Source organism: Dermacentor andersoni, chromosome 1 (assembly GCF_023375885.2).
Source record: "Dermacentor andersoni chromosome 1, qqDerAnde1_hic_scaffold, whole genome shotgun sequence".
NCBI classification, from domain to species: domain Eukaryota; kingdom Metazoa; phylum Arthropoda; class Arachnida; order Ixodida; family Ixodidae; genus Dermacentor; species Dermacentor andersoni.
The window spans coordinates 156,005,212-156,030,756 of record NC_092814.1 but is presented as its reverse complement, the minus strand read 5'-3'; the positions used below and the strand labels follow the sequence as shown (position 1 = coordinate 156,030,756).

Below are 25,545 nucleotides of genomic sequence, written 5' to 3'. Positions count from 1 at the left end.
TGGGCAAGACCGAAAGCAAGTCGGGCAGTGGAACTGTGCTTATGAAACTTTCCTTCAGGAGTGTCACGGAAAAGGAAAGTTTAAGCACTTGTTGAACAGCGGTCGATCTGTGTTTTCCGAGGAGATTGACGACTGCCTTTTTTGAATTTCTGCAAGAAGAGAGAGTGGCGAGAAGGGCGGTTAGTAATCGTCTGCTACAAGAGCATGCAAGGAAGCTCGCATGGTCCGGCACCTGCTTGTCCTGGACCAGGCCCCAATCCTCAAGATCAACGCCATTTGCAAGGCCCTCATGACAAAGGACATCGACATTGTATTCATTCTGGGTGGCTGCACATTGATAGTGCAGCCAGCTAACGCGGGCTGGATGAAACCATTCAAGGACAGCATTCGGGAGACCTGGGCAAGCTTTGTTCGAGCTGGGGCAGTGACATCTAAGGGAATCTTGAGAAGCCATCACGACAGGATGTTGTCGACTGTTTCCAAGGCTTCGGCAGCCGTGAGCGAGGAAGTTGTCGTGCGCTCCTTCAAGTGGTACGGTATAAGAACCGCCTCAATGGATCAGGGGCCTTATTCTGAAACGTTCGCCTCCTGCGATAGTTTTGCCGCCGCGATAGCCATGTTCAATAAATCAAGCGACAGCTTACCCGGGACGTCAGCGTGCACTACCAACACGCGCTATCGAACACTTCACCGTGTGAGTGCAGAGTGGCTTGGGTGTGTTGTTTTCGAGTGTAGTGGCTGCAGTACGGGTTCTGTGCAGTGACTACGGTTGGTTACAGCCGCTTTAGGTAAAATAAATTGAATAAGGAAGTGTGAAATGTTTTATTTTAAATGAATTAACAAATATCGCCGTGAAAGAATGCGTGTAAGACGCCACCAAAAAGGCTACTATAAACTACCACCTATCTTATCTCTACTACACTCCACCACCAACCGAACGCCAAAAGACATGTTCGTTTATTCTATACATGTCGAGAGCACCCATCGACACCATGACGTTAAAATGACGTAGGCCGGAATTACGAGATGGCGCTGCTTATTTTCCGGTTTTGCCAAAACTGCCAATCAGCACTCACTGTTCGCGGAGGCGTGGACAAGGTGATAGTTTTGCAGAAGGCGAACATTTCAGAATACGGGCCCAGAAGACAGGAGAGCTTCATGAGCAGCTTGCTTTCGTAGTACCCCTTTCCGCAGTCCTACCAACCATGTCGAACACCCGCACATGAGGAGGTTGTCAACTTTTTGTATCAAAGTGACAGCGACTGTTTACTTGACAGTTTTGACAATGAATGAATTCAGTGCTAATAAGCATGTGTTCATTCTTTGGCTGCTATACATTTTCAACTTTTTTTTTCTGCACACTGAAAGTTAGCCCACGTTATATTTTCACTCGATTTTTTTCTCAATTTTAGGTGGGCTATCTCTCGGGATTTTATGGTAGTTGCTTCTTTTGCTCTACCAAAGAGTGGCACTGCATAGTCCTTCAAGCGCGATAGATTAAAACGTTAAAAACCCGTCACATAGCTACTGTGCTAAAAAAGTAAGACTGGAAGAGTACTTGAAAATACAGTCACATGAACGTACGCAGTGTCACAAATGGCCTGTTAAAGCTATCGACCACCTCTCAACATTAATGCGCCATTCATTTTCTGCTGGTACTCGAAACCCAGAAACAGCTGCCTAATGGGTCTACAAGTAATCAGCCGTTATGGTGACATTCTGACAGCCTTACAACGTAGAGCATAGGCGCAGACTCGTTAGCTTGTCTTTTCATGTCATCTTGAATGTCCCAATCACGTAAGCTACAGCCGCAATGTCGTAAAACCTTAATGCTTATGCTTTCGTGATCGATACAAACCTTCATTGGCACCATCACATACTTGCCTATTGGGAGCTTCACCGCCCACTGCTTTTTAGACCCTCATCCGTCAGAAAGGGATTAAGACTCATTTCATCCTTCACCACTTGACTGGTGCTTTGAGCCACGCAACATATTCCGTCGTTTTTAAATGGTTTTATTTTCGTGGTGTAAATACAAGCTGTCCACACATCAGAAACGCGACTGCAAAGACGGAGCCATATGGAAGCACTGTGGGGATAATCCTTGAAGCGTTTTTCGCATTGGCCACTCTGCGGCACAACCATCTGTGTGCAGTGTGAATAATAGAGAACATGCTTCCCCATGGCTGCTGTTTATGCACTATGCATTATGCCATGCAAAGGTAAAAACTACTACAACAGCAAGAGGCATTCAGATCTCACTAACAAGAGCATTCGAGATAAGCAAAAAAATAATACTTGGTGCTTATGGAACGCAACTTTTGCACCATGAAAACCTTTGTCTTAGCTAATATTTTAGGTAAGCGAGCTAATGGCTGTTAACTGAATAGTTGTGTATAGGATAAAATATTATACGATTGAAGCACTACTGGAAGTGTGCCAAAGTAAGGAATAATGCCCTGGAGTGATGTGAACAAAAAAGCAAGTTGCCATGCTTCCTGGTTTCTTTTTATCAAAGCACATTACTCAATGCAGCACCAAACAGAACAGAGCATAGCACATATAGAAAGGAAAGGTGATGCTCGTCTAACTTGTATAGGAGTGGCTTTATACAAAGCAGATATTTCTTTAACTGAAGACGTGTAGCAGTCACGTGTGCAGACATGGCACTGTATGAAGGATATGTTTCTGCTATCTACACCCCTGTTTTTACAAGTGAAATTAGTTTGTAATGGGGATTTGGCCTGTACTTTCCTACTAAGAGCAACTGTTCTTTTGTGCCTCATACAATCAGGGTATAATCACTTACAATGTCGAAGGATTTTTAGTTACGCAATTACCACAAGCCAATTGCATTTATAAGAATTATTTTTATTTTCTTTACATGTGTGAAAAATGGGCCAGAAACCTGCCTCACTTAAGTCAGTTAAACTCACATTCAGGAAGCATCATGTTTACTGCAACAGTGGAGCTGCCAAAAAGGTATAAATTTACTTGAGCTGTTAGCACATGCTACTAGTTTTATCAAAACCTTTTCTCAATGCATAGTGCTGCCACTTATTTATGAACTGAAGACAAAAAGCATTGAACGGGTATAACAATTAATTTGTTGGCACATACGGTTAAAAATGAATGTCAAGAGCACAAATTGTTGTAGTGTTGTACAGTCAAAGGCAGCCGAACACCAATCCGAGATAAACATTAACATCAATGGAATAACCCCACTACTAGCTACACCGCTAAAGAAGCAAGCCTGGCCCCTTCAATGGGTCCGGCTGACAGAATTACTTGAACATTGCCTAGGCCAAGCTGTGACCCAAGTGCTGGGAACATCTGACCATAGCTGGAAGTGACACCCCTCCCCCCAACACACATACACGTGCACACACACACATGCAATAAGCTTGTTTACAGCGCCATTAGCATAAGAAAGAGAGAAACAACTTTGAAAGAGATACTACAGCTCATGGCAAGGAAACAAGGTGCTGTTAAATGAACAATCAGTTTCCAAACACCCTGCCACATCTATATAGAACCTTGAAAAAGGTGCACCCAACTTTCCATTGCAAAACCCGTCCTGGCCAAGGTACAGGCAGGGTCAAGAATGTTACGAATGGACAACTGTAGCTTCAGATGCTTGCCTTTCATCCTACAGTACACGCAGAAATAAAACGAAAATGTATCCTACCGGCACCGCTCAGCAAGGACACGCTGCCAGTAGACACAGTCTGCAGCCCCGCCAGCCATGGTTCCCAGCAGGTATTTGTTGATCACGATAATCTTCTTCACCGTCTGTGAGCCTGCGCATAGGCAATGGTATTAAAATATAGCTATTGTTCAACTCGAAAAGCATATGAAGTCCATGGTCAAGTCCCTGCCATTCATTGGACATGGAATGAGGATTAATTTTCGCAGAGTAGTTGCGTAAGCACTGTGCGTATGTCTTGTACTTCTTAGCGTCCATGTGTTTGCACTACACCGAAAAGCCTTCAAGATGACGTACCGACAAGCCCAAACCTCCACACTGATCAAATACTACCATATGAATTACCTACAGTCTGCAAATCAAAGCTGAAATATAGCAGCTTTTAAAAATGAAAGATAGGACATGAAAATATGGCAGCTTAGTCTTTCACGAGACATCATGCAATCTTCTCTGGCATTTCGATTGACATAGTAGCTACTCATAGCAATGGACCAAAACAAGGTAGTAGGAGTGCTCAAATAGCAAGATTTAAATATAAGATTCCAGATTGCGTGGAGTACCTTTGATTAAATAAGCTTATTTAAATTACTTGATACATGTAATGCCGTTTACAACCACACATTCGATCAATTGAGGAGTTTGTAAACAAGAAATAACTAAAAGGTGATTGTGATCATCTCGTGCAATGTAATAATGGCAGTAATGAAACAATAGCATGTCACCAGTTGGGTTTGATGAATGAGTGAAGTGTAATACTACAGCCCTGTACATTGCTTCAAAAGGATGCTGATGTGCCGAGATTATCCAAATAATACATTGTGCGCCTATATCGTGACAACTTGCAGACTGCTTAACCCCTTCCATGCCACGATATTATCCTAGATTCCGACACAAAATGGCCCAACTTTTTTACTGTGGAATCCTTTATGCAAAACTACGTAGATGGCATGCATTCGCTTGGGAAATGGTGTCTCTGGCCAACAACTGCTGCTCTCCTGGAGCCGAATCATTTGAAACAGTCATCACTTGTACCAAGGGTTCCCCAGAATACTACAATCAGCGTTGTTATTCCTTATATTTGAACATACACAAATACGAATCAAATAGCAAAGATGATTGATTCGCATTTAAAATCACAGAGCAAGATAGACAGGAGCGCTGACTCTGCCGCTGTGCAATGCATTAATTCAGGACGAATCGTCAAGCAGTGACGCCGGGCGCCTAGTTCCCTTCTTTGCTCTCTCCCTCCACTCCACTTCCTAGCGTTTCTCACCTGCTTTCTCCTCTCCTGAGCCCGGCCAACTACTCTCCACAGCAATAAATGACAGCAAAAACTGTTCGAGTGCATCATAATATTCACTTTAGCCGGAGCAATTTCTGCATCCAGAAAGAGTCAAGCTTCCGCCTTCATGGGACCGCCACAAGGTACGAAGAGAACTGGGCAACACAAGAAATGTCGCAAGAAAAGAAGCAAGCAAAGCATTTGTCTACTTGAACGACGCCTAGATAAAAATTGTAATACAAGGCACCCTTGCCCTAAAAGCTTGTTTCTGACATAGCTCAAGACCGTACAGACGGTCGTTGGGATACCCTTCCCCCATTTTCTTGTTTCGTTTTTCTTACACAATCTCTGTATTTTGTTTATTTGCCATGTTTCTTGTTCCTGTGCCTAGCACAATTTCATGTAACCTCCCTCCATGAAGGCATGGCATGGAGCCTATGAGGTATAATTCGAGTAAATTAATTAAAATGAAATGAAGACATGTTTCGTTTGCTAATGTCTCTCCACAAAACACAGCACACATGCATGCTACTGGCATCAGCGCATGTGCCACGCAGACGCACAACGAATGTGCAAGAGGTGCAGTAGCATGGCCAGGCTCGGCCTACCGCTGTTGCTATAGCAATGGCTGAGAGCCAAGCTTGGCACCGCAGCGCACCCACTCCATCGGTTGATTTCTTTGCTGCTACTTATTGTGCCACCACAAGGAATACAATCAGTTAGTCAACGGTTGCCCTGTTCAATTCACTGTCCCTATCTCCTTAGGCCATTTCAGTAAGAAAGCCAAATGCACCATTGCTACAAGGCTATCTTCACTACTGAAATCGGACACGAGCAAAAAATCATACTTACTGGTGTCAGGGCTACTAACAGTAGTAAACAAGCCGTAAATACGAGGCATTTCCCATTATATTAAAACTTGGCAGGTATACATAATTATGTTCAGATTTCTGAAGATGTCATTATATTCGAGATATATGAGGCAATTCCAGGTAACACGAAGGTTTCACACAATCAGAACTTTTTTAATTTTTACAACGCTAACAAAGTGCAAAGCAACTGGTACTATGGAGAAGACTAAAAATTTCAAAAGAAGAAAAGTTTCATTTTATCTTGATATAATGGTACACTTTCACTGTCAATCCTTCACCCAGGAGTTAAATAATATAGCTAACAACATTTGACTGATCTAAGAACAACCTTAAAGCGGTACGACACAAAGATGATGTGGTGGACATAAGACAAAAAAAAAAAGAAGAAAAAGGGAAATTCTTAAATGCACAAAAGAAAAATTATTTCAGTTGTACTAGCATATTACTCTTTTCTAATACCAAAAGAAAACCACTTTTACCGCGAGAAGATGCTTGACATGGATATAGGCAAAAATGAAAGCTGGTGGCGACGCCACCTTGCAGTTTCCACACCCGCTTGGCGTGATGTCATAAATTTTGATTGCATCTGCTCAGGCTTAGTAATTTTTTTATCAGTAACAATCGACTGCATTAATCTAGAGACTTGGCTAGTTCCAAGAACTTTTACAAGGTGGAAGTGGCCAAAATACGAAAAAGTAATTTGAAATCCCTGATGTCATGCTGGCACAGGACAAAAAAGAAGAGGGGGGCGGGTTAAGATAAAATGTTCATTTTATCTTATAAAGATCAACCTATTACCACTATATTACTTCATAACTAATATATGGTTATGAAGTAATACTTTGTATGTCGAAAGTGGTTTAGTGTTTCTGTTCAGTTCATAGTGTATGGGGCTTCAAGTCCTTGAATGTGCGACTGAGTCTCATTTACGTCAACTTTTACTGCAATCATTGAAGCCTTCCATTATGTTGGGCATGGCTTCGCATAGTGTGTGCCGAGCACGACTCCTCGTGATATTCTCGAAGAAGGAGGTAGTCAACATGTCTTATCGCAAACCATGTTGCAGCAGCTGCAAGTCATACCAAAAATGTGTCATTGAAGCATGAACATCTGCTGCCCCATATCACAAATTCTTCCATCCTTCACCATGCACTTATTTGCATTCAACACGGGACAAGCCTAGTTCTCTGCTGTCGCTTCTTACAGAACACACCTTTCACCTTTTGCCTATTATCCAGTCTTGGTTTTCAGTGAAGTTGTCACATCACAGCCTGTGACTAAGGCTTTACTTGCTAACTGGGCTAACTGACCCATGTGTTGTTTGGTTGTGATACAGTGAACTCTCCTTAAAATGAACTTGGTTAAGGCGAAAGTATCCCTGTCGCCATCTTGCGTGTAGTTCAGATTCTCCCACCAGGCGATGCCACTCAGTCATGTTTCAAAAAAGGGAACAAAATCTCCTCTTAGCCGTCGCAACATGCTCCGGTCTGACCAGGTTGTGACACTGCGACAGGTGATCTGCTGCAGTTGAGAAAAGTACCCTCCGCCTCCCTTCGTTTCAGGACGAGTTGTGCCAGGCATCACTGTTTTGTTGCTGCGCACGGTGGCCTTCTCACGGCTGATGCTTTCAATAGTGGCTCGGTTGAACCTTTCTATGTGTAATATGGTCAGTGCCGCTAATTGATTGTGGCTATAGGCGTGGCAAGTGGTTAGTCACTGCCACTTTATGACGTCGCTGTCGCGTGAGTGCGGGCCGCTGTTGCGGAAACCGTCTCTGTTGATGGCCTGCTGACTGCAGTGCTTACTGCCCTGGCAGAACACAACACTAGCTGTAATAATGGAGACAGATTGAGACTTAAATCGACGGAACCTTGAATGACAGTGATCGTCAACTAGTTTTGTTTCTTTTTCTTCCTAGCGTCTACTTTTCTTTTATTCAGCATCCTCCAAAGCACAGGCCCGCTAAACGAAGGTTTTAGGCTTGAAATGATAAATATAGCTTTGCGCCTCTGAACAGATAGATAAATAAAAGAAAAAGAAGGGAAAGAAATTGTTATTGACCGCAGTAGCTATCTGCTAGTAGCAGTCTGCTGACACCTGAACAGCATTCAGCAGTGGGAGAGGGTTGGGGGTAAAACAGTAAGGGGAGAGGTTAGTATAGAGTAAAAAGGAACTACTTTACAACAGAGCGACTAAGTGAAAAAAAAGAAAAAAGGCAGTTTGTTTGTGCAGCGACTTCCTTGAGAAGGTTTGCCATCGGCACTGTTAGGTCCTGTGGAAAAGCCGGCTGTTGAGGCCTGACTGCTAGAGGAAGTCGGAGTGTGTTTGTAAGCTACCCCGGAACACGTGTAGGTGCATAGAAATTAGAGTTGTTTGCACTACTGACACCAATTTTGTTGCGACTGTAATATAGTATGGGTATCGCACATGTATGGGTATCGTGGTTTGCAAGCTGCATGAACACGAATAGGGATTAGAGTAACATCGGCCGTGTTCTGGTGTAAGAGTGCCAGCTCCTGCAATCACCGAAGCTAATCAGTGTTGATATGAGCTAGTACATGAGAGGGATACCACTTCCAGGAACGCCGACTGATGATAGCTTTGCCTCCCGCGGAATAGTTCGAATGGGCGCTTTGTGCGATACAGTTACGGTAATGGTCATGAGGAATGTCCCCTTCCCCCACAATACCAACAATTCCTCACCATCAAGAATGTACTACAAACTCAAGGAAGACGAGCAGACGCTATCCACACAAAGGTCGGGGTAAGCGGACACCGCAGCCAGGAAGCACCCCTACTCCCTGTCGATGCTCTGCTTCCCTTCTTGCGTTCGCGGGCCACTGCCTTCTCCCCTTCTGAAGGACTTGTGTTTGCTATGGTCCCATGAGCCAGCCAAATGGGTTTAGGCACTCGTCCGCATGTAAAAGCATGTGGACAAAGCCTTGCAATGTTTGTCATCAATATGTGCAGTGCTCGAGCATCAATACGCAGATGTGATAAATAGCAGAGATTTGCCGTCTGTACCACCCACGGACGAAGCGCAGACGGCAGCACTCGAGGACAGAGTCATGTGATCAAATCAAGATTGTGAAATCTTTACTAACTGAAATACAAGCTGGTTGTAACAATTCACGACGGTAATGACAGCACTCGTGTTCTTTTACTCTGTCACTGTCTGCGGCTGCACTACCCTCATGCATGAAGCTGGCTATCACTTTGTGACCCGTGCAAGCGTGAACAAATGTTTCCAACCACAGGCTATTGTTCTGAAATTTGAGGCTCCAGTTATGTTCAATCATTTTTCTTGTTCCTCAATGAGGTGCATATTTACTGTTCTTTCCCATTTCATTTGAAACACTTCAGAAAACCTTGTTTTTCAGGCGTTCACTTTGCCAGGCATCTAAAAACGTTGGTATGTGCACCAACTTTTGTCATTAATTTGTGGAAAACACGAGACAGCACCATGTCCGAAGAGAAGAATGAAATCGGAACATAAGCGTGGCACCAGGGGCGTAGGACACAGTGGCTGCGTGATCCTGTCCAAATTGTCACCTCCTGCCCATCCACCTACTCCCCCTGCCCCACCCCTTTATCTCTCCAATGATGTCTTGCCATCGCGGCCACAAGGGAGAAGAGAACCGGTTGATTCTAAAGTCACGTCCAGCAGCACCTTTGTTTTGTGACATGCCATTATTGCGGTTTTATGGAAACTGCCAGTTGCACCGCAAGTTGACACAACCTGAAGAGCGCCGATCCCCAGGGAGGCTCCAGTTATGGTCAATCATTTTTCTTGTTCCTCAATGAGGTGCATATTTACTGTTCTTTCCCATTTCATTTGAAACACTTCAGAAAACCTTGTTTTTCAGGCGTTCACTTTGCCAGGCATCTAAAAACGTTGGTACGTGCACCAACTTTTGTCAGTAATTTGTGGAAAACACGAGACAGCACCATGTCTGAAAAGCAGAATGAAATCGGAACATAAGCGTAGCACCAGGGGCGTAGGACACAGTGGCTGCATGATCCTGTCCAAAATGTCACCTCCTACCCATCCACCTACTCCCCCCGGCCTCCCTAGGCCGGGGGGGAGTAGGAGGAACTCTCCCTAGGCCTGCACCTTTCGAGGTAGCACTGCGGTGTGCTACAGAGTATCTACACTACAGCATAGATTCTTTTTTAACGCGACAGCGTGAAGGAGCTCGTGTCGAAGAAAAGCCGATGTCGTCAGCGTCGGCCGTGAGCGACAAATCCCGGAAGGCAATTCATAAATAAAAACAACTTGCAAGATGGGCTGGGTGGGAATCGAACCAGGGTCTCCGGAGTGTGAGATGGAGACACTACCACTCAGCCATGAGTTGGATGGTTCAAGGAGGGGCAAAAACGCCTCTAGTGAATGCGGTGTTGCCTTAGAAACGTGCCTTAGAAAGTTATACTGCCATGTAGATCGGTAATTATGAGCAGGTAAATTATAAAAGTCGCAGTTAAACGTGTAGCGAAGTACGTTTCCGCTACATTTCTTCTGCGCTTGCCGCACACGCAGAGCCATCTTGCGGCAAACACAGAAGGCCCCTTCCTCGCAATGTACAGCGCTGCCTTGACAGGTGGCGCGCCACTCGCCCGCTTCTTGCCTTCATCTCGTTTGAGCGCATTGGGGCTGTGTGGGGACCAGTGCGAGGCGCGTCGCGGCCCGGCTGTCCGTGCCGATCACAATGTTTGGCTCGCGTTGATCATTTCCCCCTCCGAGACACTGAGTTCTTTGGTTCGTGCCGCTTGCTCAGGCGAACGTTTCGTTGCCGCGCCGAACGCTGCGTTGCTCGGTGCTCACCGCGTGATTGGTGGGTGCAAAGTCCGATGTGGGGTGCCTCGTAAGTGATCGCTGCGCCGTAGCGCATTGTCTTACACCCCTTGGCGGGTCAACAGGCACGCTGTAGCGTTCTATTCTTGAAGGCGAAGCTTAAGCGTACTCCAATTTTTTTTTCTTAGTCCTTTGCGCTCTCCACCAGTGAAAACCTTACCCCGACTTTCGTTAGTAAATGCTGATTACTGTTCTTTGAGCACTTTCCAATTAACACACACACACACATACACACATATATATATATATGTATATACACACACACACACATATATATATATATATGTGTGTGTGTGTGTGTGTGTGTGTGTGTGTGTGTGTGTGTGTGTGTGTGTCATTTCATCTCAAGTGTACTCATTTTTTCAACCATCTGATTCTGCTGAAAAAAAAATCGTACTGTTTTACCTCAATGTGGGAAGTAATTATTAAACAATTATTTTTTGAAAAAATTTTAATGCTGTGAGGACGCTTCGAAGGTTGCGCACACAAGTGAAACTATCCCAGGCAGAAAAATTTCTACAAAGTTATTGCTTTGACCTGTTACTGCGAATATTTTTCTACATAGTCGCCAGATAGTACTCTTTCATGACTATTGTCGTTTATTACTTTTTGTTTTAATTTACATAATTTCTAGCCCTAAGAAAAAGCCGACAGTTGCCCCTTGTTTAATATTTTTTATAAAAGAAGTAACTCTTTCCATGAAGAATACATTCACAATATGGGCTTGGTATGTGTGTATACTAGATGATAAAAATACTCTAAGAAATAAAACCTAAACATTTGCTTAATATGAAGGCAAAAATGAAAAAACAATTACATTCCGACTCAATTTGTGGCTTCATTTTCACAATGTAGTGTTCCAAGTAAAAATATGGCTTAGTCAGCATTGCATTGTATGCTTTGCTGCCTATCTATGTAAAAACATTTAAAGGATTAAATTTTGTTTTAAGCAAGAAAAAAATTTTTGAACTGCAGAATCGCAAGGTTGTGCGGAGCATCTCTGTTTCGCCTTCACTGCATAGCTCGTCGGTCAGCGTTTCAGCCTGGCTCATATTACATATTTCTTCTTTTTCTTTTTGAAGACAAGGTCTTTGGCGACTTCAGGTTGATTTGGGGTTCGTGGGGACTGAGTTTCTGGCCATTGTCATCTTGTAAATTTACATGATTTCAGGCCTTCTAGTGCACGTAGGACAAGAAAATAGGCATCCGAGTTAAGCTTGGAACGAAAAAGATGCACAAGTTAGCGTACAACTATATACGGAGAAGTTATAATGCACAGAAGCGCCAAACATCCATCACAGACTGGATGAAACCTAGCAAGAGAACCCTTGAACACAGTTTTCTATTAAGTTCAGCTAAATAAATGCTTATGTAATTTTTGCCCCGTTGTAAGCCTACTTCATTTATCATTGTGGATGCACCTGTTCATGTTAAATTAAGTTATGGGGTTTTACGTGCCAAAACCACTTTCTGATTATGAGGCACGCCATAGTGGAGGACTCTGGAAATTTCGACCACCTGGGGTTCTTTAACGTGCACCTAAATCTACGTACACAGGTGTTTTCGCATTTCACCCCCATCGAAATGCAGCCGCCGTGGCCGGGATTCGATCCCGCGACCTCGTGCTCAGCAGCCCAACATCATAGCCACTGAGCAACCACGGCGGGTCACCTGTTCATGTTGCCAATTATTGTTCTGATAAGCCGAACTTCTGATAAGATGAACAAATTTTCATGGTCCCTTCGAGTTAGTCACAAAGGGATCTACTGCACCATGCAACCTCCATCATCTGTGTCCAATTTCTGTGATGCAACAAGGAAACCTGACGAGGTCTCGTAGAAATCTTTTTTATATATTGGAAGTTGTAAAACTCAGTCCAGGGAGCATCCTAGCCCAAGAATATAAAAGGTTTAGTAATAATAGTGAATATTGACACAAATTAAATGTTGCGTTGGGGCTCCCATGTGGTGGGCTTCCTAACATGGGAGCCCATCTGCTCAAGGGAGCCTCATACGGGGCTCCCTTGCATTAGGGCTTCCATATCGGAGCCAACATCCCATGTAATGTTTATGTTACGACAAGGGTCCCGAGTTTTCAGATTAATCAGATAAAATCCAAGAAACACTCACCTGCAAAAAAATTTATGATCCAGGTTTATCCGAAAAATTGAATATTGGGGCCCTCAGTTATGATCATGTGACTGTGTGTGCCCCAATCACACTCACGTGGGGAAAAAAAAAGCAGGTGGTGCCCATCGTGACAACAAACCCCTCGCATACCCTGCATTTCAAGCTGAGGCTCCTAGACAAAAATTTAAACAAACTGCTCTGATAATTAAGGAACTGGAAGCTGAGTTTACTCTTTTACACAATGTGCACTGTCTCCTTGCTATGTGCCTGCAGGTGCCACTAAATCAATGGAATGACAAACCTGCGACAGCCTTTGTACGGATGTTGACTGCACACTTGACATTGTAGATGAGGAGAGAAGCGCTGTGAATTCATGAACAGCTTCCGAGCGTACTATGTCGCTATTGCAGAAAAGTTAAATAGTACTGTGCACCAAAGAATCCATCACGATTTGAACACCAGCAAGTCACTCTAGTATCACGCTCCTATCATGAACCCAAACAAACAGTTTCCTTCCATTTTACCACGAGCATGACACTACCTTGCTGTCAAAAGGGTTCTTGGCATATCAGGTGCTGTGGAAGGAATTATTGGGCCCATAGTTTTCTGCAGGGTGAATGCCCTACACTGGTCTACCCTATCACATGCTGCACTGGATCTACAGGCTTTTCGGGTATCCAGAGCGAAAGCTGCAACGGTGTTCTTGGTGTTTTGTTCCGTAAATCGAGAAAATAGTGCTGCAATGAACGATTCCAGCATCACTAACTATGGATTTATGTTCTTTTTTGTAATAAAGTTTGCCCTGTGACTAAGTTGTTAATTTAATGAAAGCATGGACGCCTTTCTCATGCATAAATTGCAGTAGCAGCATGGCAAAGTTTAGAGAGAGAGAGAGAGAGAGAGAGAGAGAGAAAGAGAGAAAAGAAGAGGGGGCCGAGAAGCTTCCAAATTTCTTTGTGCCATAAAAGAAACGTCCAATAAACTTACATTAAAAATAAACTCTGAAAAACGACCTCCGATTTTGCACCACATAAGCTCTAAACATGCAGAACACTCGTTATGACCCGGGCCTCACTTTTTCTCGCTTGCTGCATGGTTCACTTCCATTAGCGGTTTGTGCATGCTGTGTTTGACAAAAATCCCCGAGTTCATGTTTCTGCTGGCAATTTATGTGCTGTAGGTGGCACATATTAAGGTCACTAGATAAAAAGTTTCGAGGTAGTGCCCTTCTTTCATCTAGTTGCTGTCCTCTTCATCATCACGCTCTCCTGCCTTGAGCGTGCATGATTGGCTTAGTGGGGTTAGGTGGCATTTCCACATGACTGCAATTATCACTAGCGCCCCCAAAAGATTCCAAAGTATCTTTTCACGTGGCATGGTTTACAAATAAAGATTTACTGCACGGAATACAATTTCAAAATTAGTACTGATAATAAATGTAGTACGACACAAAGAAGCTACTTGTTTATGATTTCATGAGAAGTCTAAAACCTTTTGGGAGCACTTGCAGCGCTACATGTTGGAGGTGGATTAGAGGAGGTGGGAGTACTGCGCTACCTTGAAGCTTATCTAGGGACCTAACGTGTGTTATGAAGAGGAGACACCTGTGACATTTTTGTGGACAGGGATAGTGGCTCATCTGAGGAGGAGGGTGTGCACGGTTTTGTTTGAATTCTACGCATTTCCGTGGTACACATAGGGGTGCAATACTCAGCAGACACTATTGTCACCCCATCAACTACTACAGCACTTGTCTGTTTGCAATGCCCAACCTGGTAAGAGCACTTTAATGCTTGTACAAGGCATAAATTTGTCAAAACTTATACAGAAGAATTAAATATAATAATATTGGACATTATAATGGTGTAAATATGTCATTTAAATTTCACTAGAATCACACCAGCAATTCAAATGTTCATTTCCTTAAAGCAGTACAGCTTTGACAGTACCATATTCTAAAACATACAAAAGATTTTGTATATAAAGGAACACAAGGGCTAAAAGCAAGAAAAAAAAAAAAACTGCGTTGTGTGTTACAAATTCAATAAAGCAAACAGGCTTTTTACGTGTTAACTCATCACTTGCAAGGTTAAATGTGAACGAAAAAAAGGATGGATGGATGGATGGATGTTATGAGCGTCCCCTTTGGAACGGGGCGGTGGGTTGCGCCACCAAGCTCTTGCTACTATGCTGCCTAATATCCTACCTAGGTTAACCAGTGAAAAAAGAAAAAAAACAAACAAAAAAACACTATGAACTACCACGTCCAAATTTTCTGATCCCCTATTGCGAACTGTGCTTTTGTACGTTTCTGTTTTTTGTCGTTTCCCTACTTTTCTTCCACCAATCCTCCAATCGCCTCTTACTAATGTCTATTGCGGACCTGTTTGCTTTACCACTGCTCCCGCTGAACCCAAGGGCTTCAAGAAGGCCAGTGGTGCCTAAATCGACCGCTGGGTAGACGTCTTCACATTCTAATAAAATATGCTCCGTTGTTTCCCTAGCTTTACCGCAGCAAGCACATGATAGGTGCGTGTTCTAAGGCATCCCGATCTCGCTTCGAAAAGTAATGAGCTTCCCTTTGAGTTATCATAAATGGTTTCTTTCCCGATTTCGTTTTTTTCCTCTTCAGTAGTTACTCATGGCAGGTTTCTTTTCCATTGCCGCCACCCATGAGATTAATTCAGCCTCTCCGACTTTCCGCTTGACCTTCTTTGTTGCTGTGTTGCCCACCCCACAGGCCGCATACTTGCTGGTAAGCTTCCTAGTTCTTTTCCTCCACTGTGAATCAATGTTTTGCCTGTACAGATACCTGAACAATCTCCCAACCCATTTACTTCCTTCCATATTCCTCAGCCGTTCTTCATACTCAATTTTACTGCGAGCTTCCCTCACTTCAAAACTAGTCCAGCCCATATCCCCCTGCACAGCTTCATTTGTAGTCTTCCCGTGAGCGCCCAATGCGAGGCGACCCACTGACCTTTGCTTCCCGTCGAGTCCTGATTGTACCCCTGATTTAAAGCAAACAACCGCATTCCCAAAAGTACGTCCTGGAACCATTACCCCTTTCCACATACCTCGGAGGACCTCGTACCTATTGTATCCCCATAGCGCTCTGTGCTTCATTATGGCTGCATTTCTCTTCCCCTTGACTGTTACGTTTTTTTCCTGTGTTTCCATATATCCATTGCCTTCGTTTATCCATATACCAAGGTATTTATATTCTGTTACCCGAGGCATTTCTTGGCCCTGTACCTCCACTGTTTGTTCACTGTTTTCATTGAATACCATAACACCTGATTTTCTAACACTAAATTTCAAACCTAAATTGTTGCCTTCCTGTCCACAGATATTAGCCAGACGTTGCAAATCACTTTGCTTGTTAGCGAGCAACACAATGTCGTCCGCATAAAATAAACCTGGGAGTTGCTGCTCTATTACTGTAAGTGCCTGTTTGTATGAGAGATTAAACCCGATATTACTTCCTTCTAGCGCCCTCTCCATCCTCACCATGTACATCATAAACAGCAGCGGGGATAAAGGGCGCCCCTGCCTCAGTCCCTTGTTGATAAGAACTTTCTCCGCGCTCCTCATCCCTTCCCATTCAACGCAAACGGTATTTTCTAGGTAAATCTCTCTCAAAAGCTGTAGACAATCGTTACCTAAGCCTTCCCCTTCCAGAATATCCCACAATATGTTGCGGTCTACGTTGTCGTAGGCTCCTGTAATGTCCAAAAAGGCCACATACAACGGTCTGCTTTCTGCTTTTGATATTTCAATACACTGAGTAAGAACAAACAAGTTATCATCCAAACGCCTACCTATTCTAAAGCCATTCTGAAGCTCTCCCAAAATGCCATTATTCTCTGCCCATGCTCGAAGCTTTAATTTGATTGCCTGCATTGCTAGCGCAGCAGCAATGCAGGCAATCAGCGCAGCAGCGACATCTCATTGTTCGCGCATGCAAACAACCATGACAGTGAAGCCTCAACGCATTAATTCCCTCGAAACTTCTAAGTATGAGTACAGCGAACTAATTTAATTCAGTATAGATATGACACTCAAAATGCCACGAGACAATCTGCGATGTAACAAAAGTACAGGCACTGAAAAGAAAACGAGTATAAATGATGAATCATGTATCATGACCAAGCTGTGCATCAGCACTCGTGCAATGTGACAAAACAGCCTTTGTTAACGTCGGTGCTTTGAAGCAATACATTTGTCTTTAATAACTAGAGGCAATTTGCACGCAATATTAACGAAATTTTGAACTGGACGCGTCATGCTCCGCGCTTACCGATATATTCTCCGCCGGTGGCTCGGGAGTCTGCCGCCACGATAACTCCACCCTTGTACTTGAACGCCAGCGTAGTCGTACCCTTGTCGTAGTGGATCTTGATCTGCTTTCCAGAATCATCTTTCAACAGCGCTGCCATTCCTTCCCGAGGCTGCGCATCATACCGGTAACCCCGTCAGCAAAAAAAAACAAGTGCATGCGAGGCTTACTCACATTTGCAAACGGAGGCAAAGCCAACTGTGTGTGGCATTTGAAGTTACATCCAAAGGCATCACCAAAAGCGAGAAGGTCTTGCTGATCAAATGATGCTCTGCCAAATCCAGAGCGCAAGTCCACATTCGCGAAATCTTCGAGAGCCATGATACAACAGAAATAACGTACGGTCAGAAGATGCCCACTAAATCAACAGGCGCAATCAAAGCATCTCTGAATAGGATAGTGAGGCGCTGCAAGCTTGTTGTATACTAAAAGAAAAAGTATTTGCAATTGTACTGAGTTTCATACTTTAATGTCAGTACGGTGTTAAAAGTTGACGTATAATATAAAAAGTTCAAATTTATAAACAATTTGAAAGAATGAAAAAAAAAATCGATACGAGTGCTATGGATGGGTGGATGGCGCTTGCGTTTATCAGACAATATGGCCACTTCCACGGAATGAAAGCTGGTGATAATTCGCAAATCTGAACGACGATATTCTAGTTGGTTATGAAGAATGTTAAACGTTCTTTTAGCGATAGTGTCGTTTGTTTTCGCCTTGCTGCTCGTTCTTTTGCTGGTGGGCATCGGTGAGCACACTGGTATTCATGCGTCGTAGAATAAGATTTGCAAACAAAGCACGGGTTAAAAAAGAATGTATAGATTTCCAGGAAATATTTTGCTTGGCAGTTTGCCTCTCTTTTTAACTGTTCAGGCGATGTTAATTTCTGAAACCTAATTTAGTTCGACAAACGCAGTTTTGCACGCTGATTGGCGTTTACTGTGTCCGTGACTAGTTCATGATCGGTATTTTTCGATTGACCTGTGTTTCACTGTTCCTTTGTCTAAGTTTCGCATTCTCAGAGTACTCCTCGAAAACGTAGTCAATTTTTATTTATTTACATCGACCGCAACTGATTTAAGCAACTGGTGCACTAGGCTTATTTTTTGTGTGTGTATTACAGGATGGTACATTGTGTGGAAGCTGTTTCTATCACGGTTTCGATTTGTGCGAGAACTCCTGGTTGCGAACAACGGTGCTTCGGAAGTTCAAGGAACGCCACGAACCCGGAACCGCAAGCCCAGAATTGACTGAAGTATGAACTGGCGGGTTGCTGTTACTTCGCCAACACACATACCCAACAATCTGTATTTTTTTTTTTCATCAAGAAACGGCTTAGAGCATGTCCATAAATGTGATATAATGCTGTGCCGACTGGGGAGGGTGCACGGCAATGCTGTTGATGCATTCGTGATGTGCATCGTGTGAAATCACCCTTGATGTCCTGAACATCATGTGTGATGTGTCGTGTATATCCTCAGCAGAGACGAAGCCTTGTTGTCTTAATTATGACTTGTGTGTTTGGGACGCAGCAGCTGTGCATTGCAGACATATGCTGTGGTACACATATGCTCAAATTGTGTGTGGCTATTATGTGTGGCTTTTATTCAGCTTCGTTTGTTGAGTGATTGCATGTGATCGCCTGGTATGCAGCCTTACTGCTGGGATGTGTATATATATTTATATAAAAATTATGAACTATAGAAGCAGTGCAGCTAAAAGAAAAATAGATTTGTCATTGAAGTTTGCTGATTAAAACTGTCCATATTTCTGACAGCTTCCTGCACTTGCTTCTTATTCATAAATGAAGCTAGTTGCTTTGAGCGGGGCTTGTATGCTTACGAGTTTGATGTGAATAAATGTTTTACGAGACATCACTTCGTTGACTGTAATTCTTGTGAGCGTGGTATCACCGTTGGCAGTAAGTGCGTAATTGAAGTTATGTGCAGGCTTTCTGTTATTACGGTAGCAAAGGTTCGCTGGAATACTGCCAGGTGGGCGCAAGTTTGACAGCCACCAAGCGACACGTCGGAAGTAGCAGACGACAATTTTGTCTTGCAACAGGAAGCCGAGGAAAATCGTATTTGTCCAATAGCGAATCTAGTTTCGCGTGACATCACACAACTTTTCTATCGCTGTTGTTTTTTTCTCCGTGTATCATGCGGCTTCCGCGATTGAAGGTAGGTCTTCGCTCTAAGGCCGTATAGAACAGAGCATTGCGAAGCTTTATAATTAGTGCACTGCCTGCTGATTTTGTGTAACAAGGATGTGAGTTTGGACTTTGCCGTCGCGAAGCTGGCCGCCAAGCCACTTATCAGCCTTGAGTCGCAGGGGTACGTGGAAAAATTCCGTGGGACCGCCTTATCGCAAGGCGGTTGGATGGAAGTGCCTCGCCGCCTCACTCTCCCTTTACCTAGCGCGACGCACGCCACACGGCACCTACGACCCGGTGGGCGCCTACACGTGACGGGCTTCACTCCGAATACCTGTAGGAAAACCACGTAGAAACTGTCACGATGAAGATCATCACATGTCTACCGCGGTAAGCCTATATGAACCAACCTTTTGTAACTCCGCCGTTACAATGTTCAGTGTGCTTACGTGCACTGTGGTGTGCCGCCATGCACTTGTACCGGCAAGAAATGATACGATATAATGAGGCGACAGCTGTTTGAAATCTGTCGCAAGCTTTGACAGATGTCGCTGACCTAAGCTGTGCATGCGTCTTTGCCCAACGCCTCCTTGCTTTGCCCAATGGTTAGGTATGAGGTGGTTTTACGGAAATTCGCCGACGCAATCCAGAGAGTAACTTTAGCGGTTTGGGACCATGCGTAGGGAAAGGCTAGCCACTTGATGTGTTGCGCAACCGTGGATTAGCTCGCGAAGTTGTTTCTTCACAGCCACCAACACCCGCTTTGCGAGTCGGCCTTGTAGCATTTCCGAACGTTCCTGACCAGCCGTGAAAGCTAACTTGTCAGCAGATGCATTAGCTTGTCTTGAAGTCTTGCAGAGGCGGCAAGTGTAGAAATTTATTGTTGATCGACACATATCGTCTAGTCTTCTGATCTTGTCGCAGCCGCCATAGCTTTCATGCCATCGCCTATCAGCTTTCTGTCTATCGTATCACGCCAGAACCCTTGGGTAGGCGGACAACCACTTCTCGTGCTCATTCTTTTTGGGCCACAGAAGATTGGTATTCGCATCCGCCGCTTTACCGGCGTTCTCGTGACGTGTTGTAGTTTTATGTAAAGAGAACTTACTTTTTAGATACCCCGTCTACACGAGCCAAGTGTGAGGCAATTTTGGACCCAATAAAAATAAACATTTTTTTTTTGTCCCAGTTTTTTTAGCATTTTTCTGGTGGCCGTCGAGCCATGCCGCACTGGCGCAGCTGATTCGTGTAAGTTAACAAGCGTCTTCAAGGGCATGGCTGATGTTAGCATTCCATTAATTGACACCAGTTTTCGTTGACACGCGACTAGTCAGCGACAAGTCGCTTGCGCCGAGGGCCTTACGAAAGAAATGTTTTTAGACGCCATTCGGCTAGCTCAAATTCGTAATCGTTTGACTCGCAGCATGTTGCCTAAGCTTGCCTAAAAGGTTCTTCTAATTCAAAAAAGAAAAGGAATCGGATATTAGTAATGTATACGGTATACATAATAATTGTATAATTGTCTTGCTACATTTCTACAGCACATTCGCGTAGTCTATAATTTTTTCTTCATATTTTCAAACTGCTGGTTTTTTCACATCTTCACAGTTTGGTCATACCCCATCTCTGCTACGTGTCTTCACTATTTTATGTTGCCAGCTACTTTGCATGTGTACTTTGCTGAGTTTGCATAGCTGCTTTTGTCTGCTTTATTTCTGTATTTCTGAGATTAAAACATCTTTATGCTTCTCTCTCTTGGGCTGCAAACCTTTTTTAGCAACATGTTTTTTTTCTTTCAACTTCAGTAGCTTGTTCATCCATTAATCACCAGTGCGCTTTTTATTCTAAGCCACTATGTATTGCTTTCTCCTTGTGAATCAATTTGAAAACTGTGTTCTTCCAACTCCTTCAAGCCTTGATTGACCACTGTGGCTCTACTGTTGTGCTAATTAATTTTGATCGTATAAGTAATGATGGCAGGGTATTGGATGGGGTGACAAGATAAGAAAAGTCATGGAATATTGGAGTTCAATTTGCAAAGAAGCATATTGCATTTTATGAGGAAGGCCTTAGTATTGTCATCATCATCAGCCTATTTTATGTCCACTGCAGGACAAAGGCCTCTCCCTGCGATCTCCAATTACCCCTGTCTTGCGTGAACAGATTCCAACTCTAGCGCCTGCAAATTTTTTAATTTCATCATCCCACCTAGTCCTGCCATCCTCGACTGCGCTTCCCTTCTCTTGGCACCCATTCTGTAACCCTAATGGTCCACCGGTTATCTAATACCGGTGTCACACGTGCACTTCTAATCACGATCGGGACCAATCCGAATCGAAATTCTCGACTGCGATTGGCTCTCTCGCAAATTTTGTGCAAAGGAGCCAATCACGACCAAGAAAGTGGATCCGGATCAGGCTTAATCGCGATCAAAAGTGCGCCGTGTGACAGCCGTATAACCTATGCATTAAATGACTTGCCCAGCTCCATTTTTTTCTCTTAATGTCGATTAGAATATCGGCCATCCCCGTTTGCTCTCTGATCCACACCGCTCTCTTCCTGTCTCTTTGATGTTACGCCTAACATTTTTCATTCCACCGCTCTTTGCACAGTCCTTAACCTGTTTTAGAGTTTCTTTGTCATTCTCCAAGTTTCTTCCCCATACGTTAGCAACTGTAGAATGTACTGATTGTGCATGTTTTTTTTTTTTTTTTTTTTAACATAATGGTAAGCTTCCAGTCACAGTCTGACAGTGTCTGCCGTATGCGCTCCAACCCATTTTTATTCTTCTGTAGATTTCCTTCTCATGATTAGGGTTCCCTGTGAGTAATTGACCTAGGTAAACGTACTCCTTCACAGGCTATAAAAGATGACTGGCGATCCTGAACTCTTGTTCCCTTGCCTGGCTGTTCATGAGTATCTTAGTCTTCTGCATGTTAATCTTCGACCCCAGTCTTACAAACTCTCTGTTAAGGTCCTCAATCATTTGTTGTAACTCGTCTCCAGTGTTGCTAAACAGAACAATGTCATCTGCAAACCGAAAGTTGCCGAGATATTTGCCGTCGATCCTTACTCCTAAGCCTTCCCAGTTTAATAGCTTGAATACTTCTTCCAAGCACGCAGTGAACAGCATTACAGAGATGGTGTCTCCTTGTCTGATCCCTTTCTTTATAGGTATCTTCCTGTTTTTCTTGTGGAGAATCAAGGTCGCTGTGGAGTCTTTGTAGTTATTTTCAGAATATTCACATATGCCTCCTGTACTGCTTGATTACGTAATGCCTCTATAACTGCTGGTATCTCTACTGAATCAAATCCCTTTTCATAATCTATGAAAGCCATATAAAGAGGCTGATCGTACTCTGCAGATTTCTAGGTTACGTGATTGACGACATGGATGTAATCCATTGTAGAGTATCCCTTCCTGAAGCCTGCCTGTTCTCTTGGTTGACTGAAGTCAAGTGTTGCCATTATTCTATTTGAAGTTATCTTGGTGAATATATTACAGTACTGGAAGTAAGATAATGGGCCTATTATTTTTCAGTTCTTTAACGACTCCCTTTTTGTGGATTAGTATAACGTTGGCATTCTTCCAGTTCTCTGGGACCCTTGAGGTTGAAAGGCAGTTCATACAGAGAGCCGCCAGTTATTCAAGCATTATGTCTCCTCCATCTTTGATTAAATCGACTGTAATTCCACTTTTGCCAATTTCATGTCTTGCAAGGCCCTTCTAACCTCATCGCTAGTTATAGGAGCCTCTGCAACCTGTTCATTACTGCTTCAAATGGAGGTATCATGGCTCCTCTGGGTATTGTACAGGTCAGTATAGAATTTATGCACTGCTTTTACTATACCTTCAAGATTGCTGATGATATTACCGTGCTTATCTTTCAGCGCATACATCTTGGTTTGTCCTATGCCAAGTTTCATTCTGATTTCATGCTGCGTCCATTTTTTCCTCAGTCTTCCTCGCGTGATTTCGTATATTCCTTATTTTCTCCTTGTTGATCAGTTTTGACAATTCCGCAAATTTTATCTGATCCCTTGAGTTGGACACTTTCATTCTTTGTAATTTCTTTATTAGGTCCTTTGTTATTTAGGATAGCTTACCTACTGGTTGTTTTGGTCTTCAATTGCTGCTTCTAAAGCCTGCCTGGTTACGGTTGCATTCATTACCTCTTTGTCGTCTTCATCTCTCTGTTCTAAGGCTGCATATTTGTTTGCAAGTAGCAGCCTGAATCGGTCTGTTTTTACCCTTACTGCACCTAGGTTGGCCTGTTTCTTCTTGTCCAATATTACTCTTTCTCTCTCCAAATTGAGATGAATCCCAGACCTCGTTAACCTATGATCACTGCACTTTACCCTACCTAACGCTTCTACAGCCTGCACTATGCTGGGATCAGCAGAAAGTATGAAATAAATTTAATTTCTTGTTTCACCATTAGGGCTTTTCCAGGTCCACTTTTTGTTGCTACGCTTTCTGACGAAGGTGTTCATTATTCGCAGCTTATTCCTTTCCGCAAATTCTACCAACATCTCTCCTCGAGTGTTCCTAGAATCGATGCCGTAGTTGCCAATTGCTTGTCCACCAGCCTGCTTTTTCCCAACTTTTGCATTGAAGTTGCCCATTACTACAGTATACTGAGTTTGTACTTTTCTCATCGCTAATTAAACATCGTAAAGCTGATCTACTTCATCATCATCATGACTGGATGTTGGAGTGTAGGCTTGTACTACCTTTAATCCATACCTCTTATTAAGTTTGATTACGACTACAGCTACTCTCTCATCAACGCTGTAGAATTAATCAATGTTGCCCGCTATGTCCTTATGGATCAAGAATCCTACCCCGTATTGCTTCTTATCTGGGAGACCTCTATAGCAGAAGACATGGCCGTTAGTCAACACTGTATAAGATTTACCAGTTCTTCTAATCTCGCTGAGGCCAATGATAAAACAAACAATGCCTGATAGTTCCTCAAAGAGTCCTGCTAAGCTAGCTTCACTCCAGGGAGTTTGGGTGTTAAATGTTGCCAGGGTTATAAGCTTACTTGTGCTGCTGATGATGGTGACCTGGAGATTTTTGTCACAAAATGTCTGACATTTATTTAGCTGCATACTCAATGCATCTTTTACAGGTTGCATAGCTGCCTTACAAGTGCTCATCCAATTTGAAGATCATTTTGTCTTTTTTCCAGTGCAGAAGTGGTTGTTTTCATGAAATGGAATGGCCTCAGTTCTCAACTTGCTTGTTCCAATGGATGCTCTTTAATGTATATCTAGCACACTGTTCAGAGTTACCAAATCAAGCATTACTGAAGGCCTGAGGTAGCCCACACATGGCATGCACCTTTCTCCGCGCCAAACTATAGTGCAAGTAGCTTCATGAACCGTTGTGGTAGCCCAATGGCTATAGTGTTGTGCTGCTGAGCTCGAAGTCGCGGGTTCGATCCAAGCCACGGCGGTCACATTTTGATGAGGATAAATGCGTGGACCCTTGTGTACTTTATTTTTGCCACACAAAAGAACCTTAGGTGGTCATAATTAATCTGAAGTCCCCCACTATGGCATGCTTCAACAGATTGTGGTTTTGGCATGTAAAACCCCAGGATTAGTTAAAAGTAGATTCAGCTGTGAGCCAAGCCTTAGCCTATAGCGAATCAGAACTTACATTTAAGAACTAGTTTTATTGTGTGGTGAACTTAATTGCAATTTTGATGCTACTAATATATATAAATAAATATAATGTTGCACTCTTTCACACATCACAACTTCTGTGCAAGCTGTTTTCATGTAGTGATGTATCACTAGTTTTTCAACATCAATCAGCAATAACTTGCTTTCCCAGTGCTGTACAGTTAGGCCTTGCCCGCTTCATCATTCTGTCCTATACTGTAGCTCCTGCGACTATTTTTTTTCTATCATTGATCCCTATTCTATTATGATAATGCACCACTGGCCATCCTTATGTTGTGCATGCCATGTCCATGCTTACATCTTGCTCTTAATATGCTACCTCTGACTCTGACTACCAGGCTCCATAGCAAACAGAGTGCTGATTAGGGGCTCTTGCGATTCTTATATCGCTTTGTCATGCTCTTCACGTGGGCTTGCACTTGTTCATGCTTGAGCATTTTGTTTGCTAGATTCTCGAGTGTTCAAAAAGGCACTCCTTGAAATCCACTACTTGCATATAGAAACCAGAAAAGCAGCCTG

General features: G+C 43.4%; 1 protein-coding gene and 1 long non-coding RNA gene across 2 annotated transcripts in view; one reads left to right on the top strand and one right to left on the bottom strand.

Moving 5' to 3' along the window:
- The window catches only part of LOC126527668 (proteasome subunit beta type-5-like), a 57,007-nt gene extending 39,457 nt beyond the window's left edge, over positions 1 to 17,550 (bottom strand). Inside the window, exons 1-3 of the mRNA XM_050175522.3 lie at positions 17,355 to 17,550; positions 17,142 to 17,292; positions 3,689 to 3,800 (exon numbers count right to left, since the gene is read on the bottom strand). Coding sequence (XP_050031479.1) covers positions 3,689 to 3,800; positions 17,142 to 17,292; positions 17,355 to 17,501 — 410 coding nt within the window. The 5' untranslated portion in view covers positions 17,502 to 17,550. The remainder of the gene's footprint in view (positions 1 to 3,688; positions 3,801 to 17,141; positions 17,293 to 17,354) is intronic.
- Positions 17,551 to 17,557: 7 nt separating this feature from the next.
- Positions 17,558 to 19,054, top strand: LOC126535300 (uncharacterized). Its single transcript, XR_007600478.2, has 2 exons — positions 17,558 to 17,928; positions 18,304 to 19,054. It is a non-coding gene; the product is annotated as an uncharacterized lncRNA (long non-coding RNA).
- The last annotated feature ends 6,491 nt before the right edge of the window (positions 19,055 to 25,545 follow it).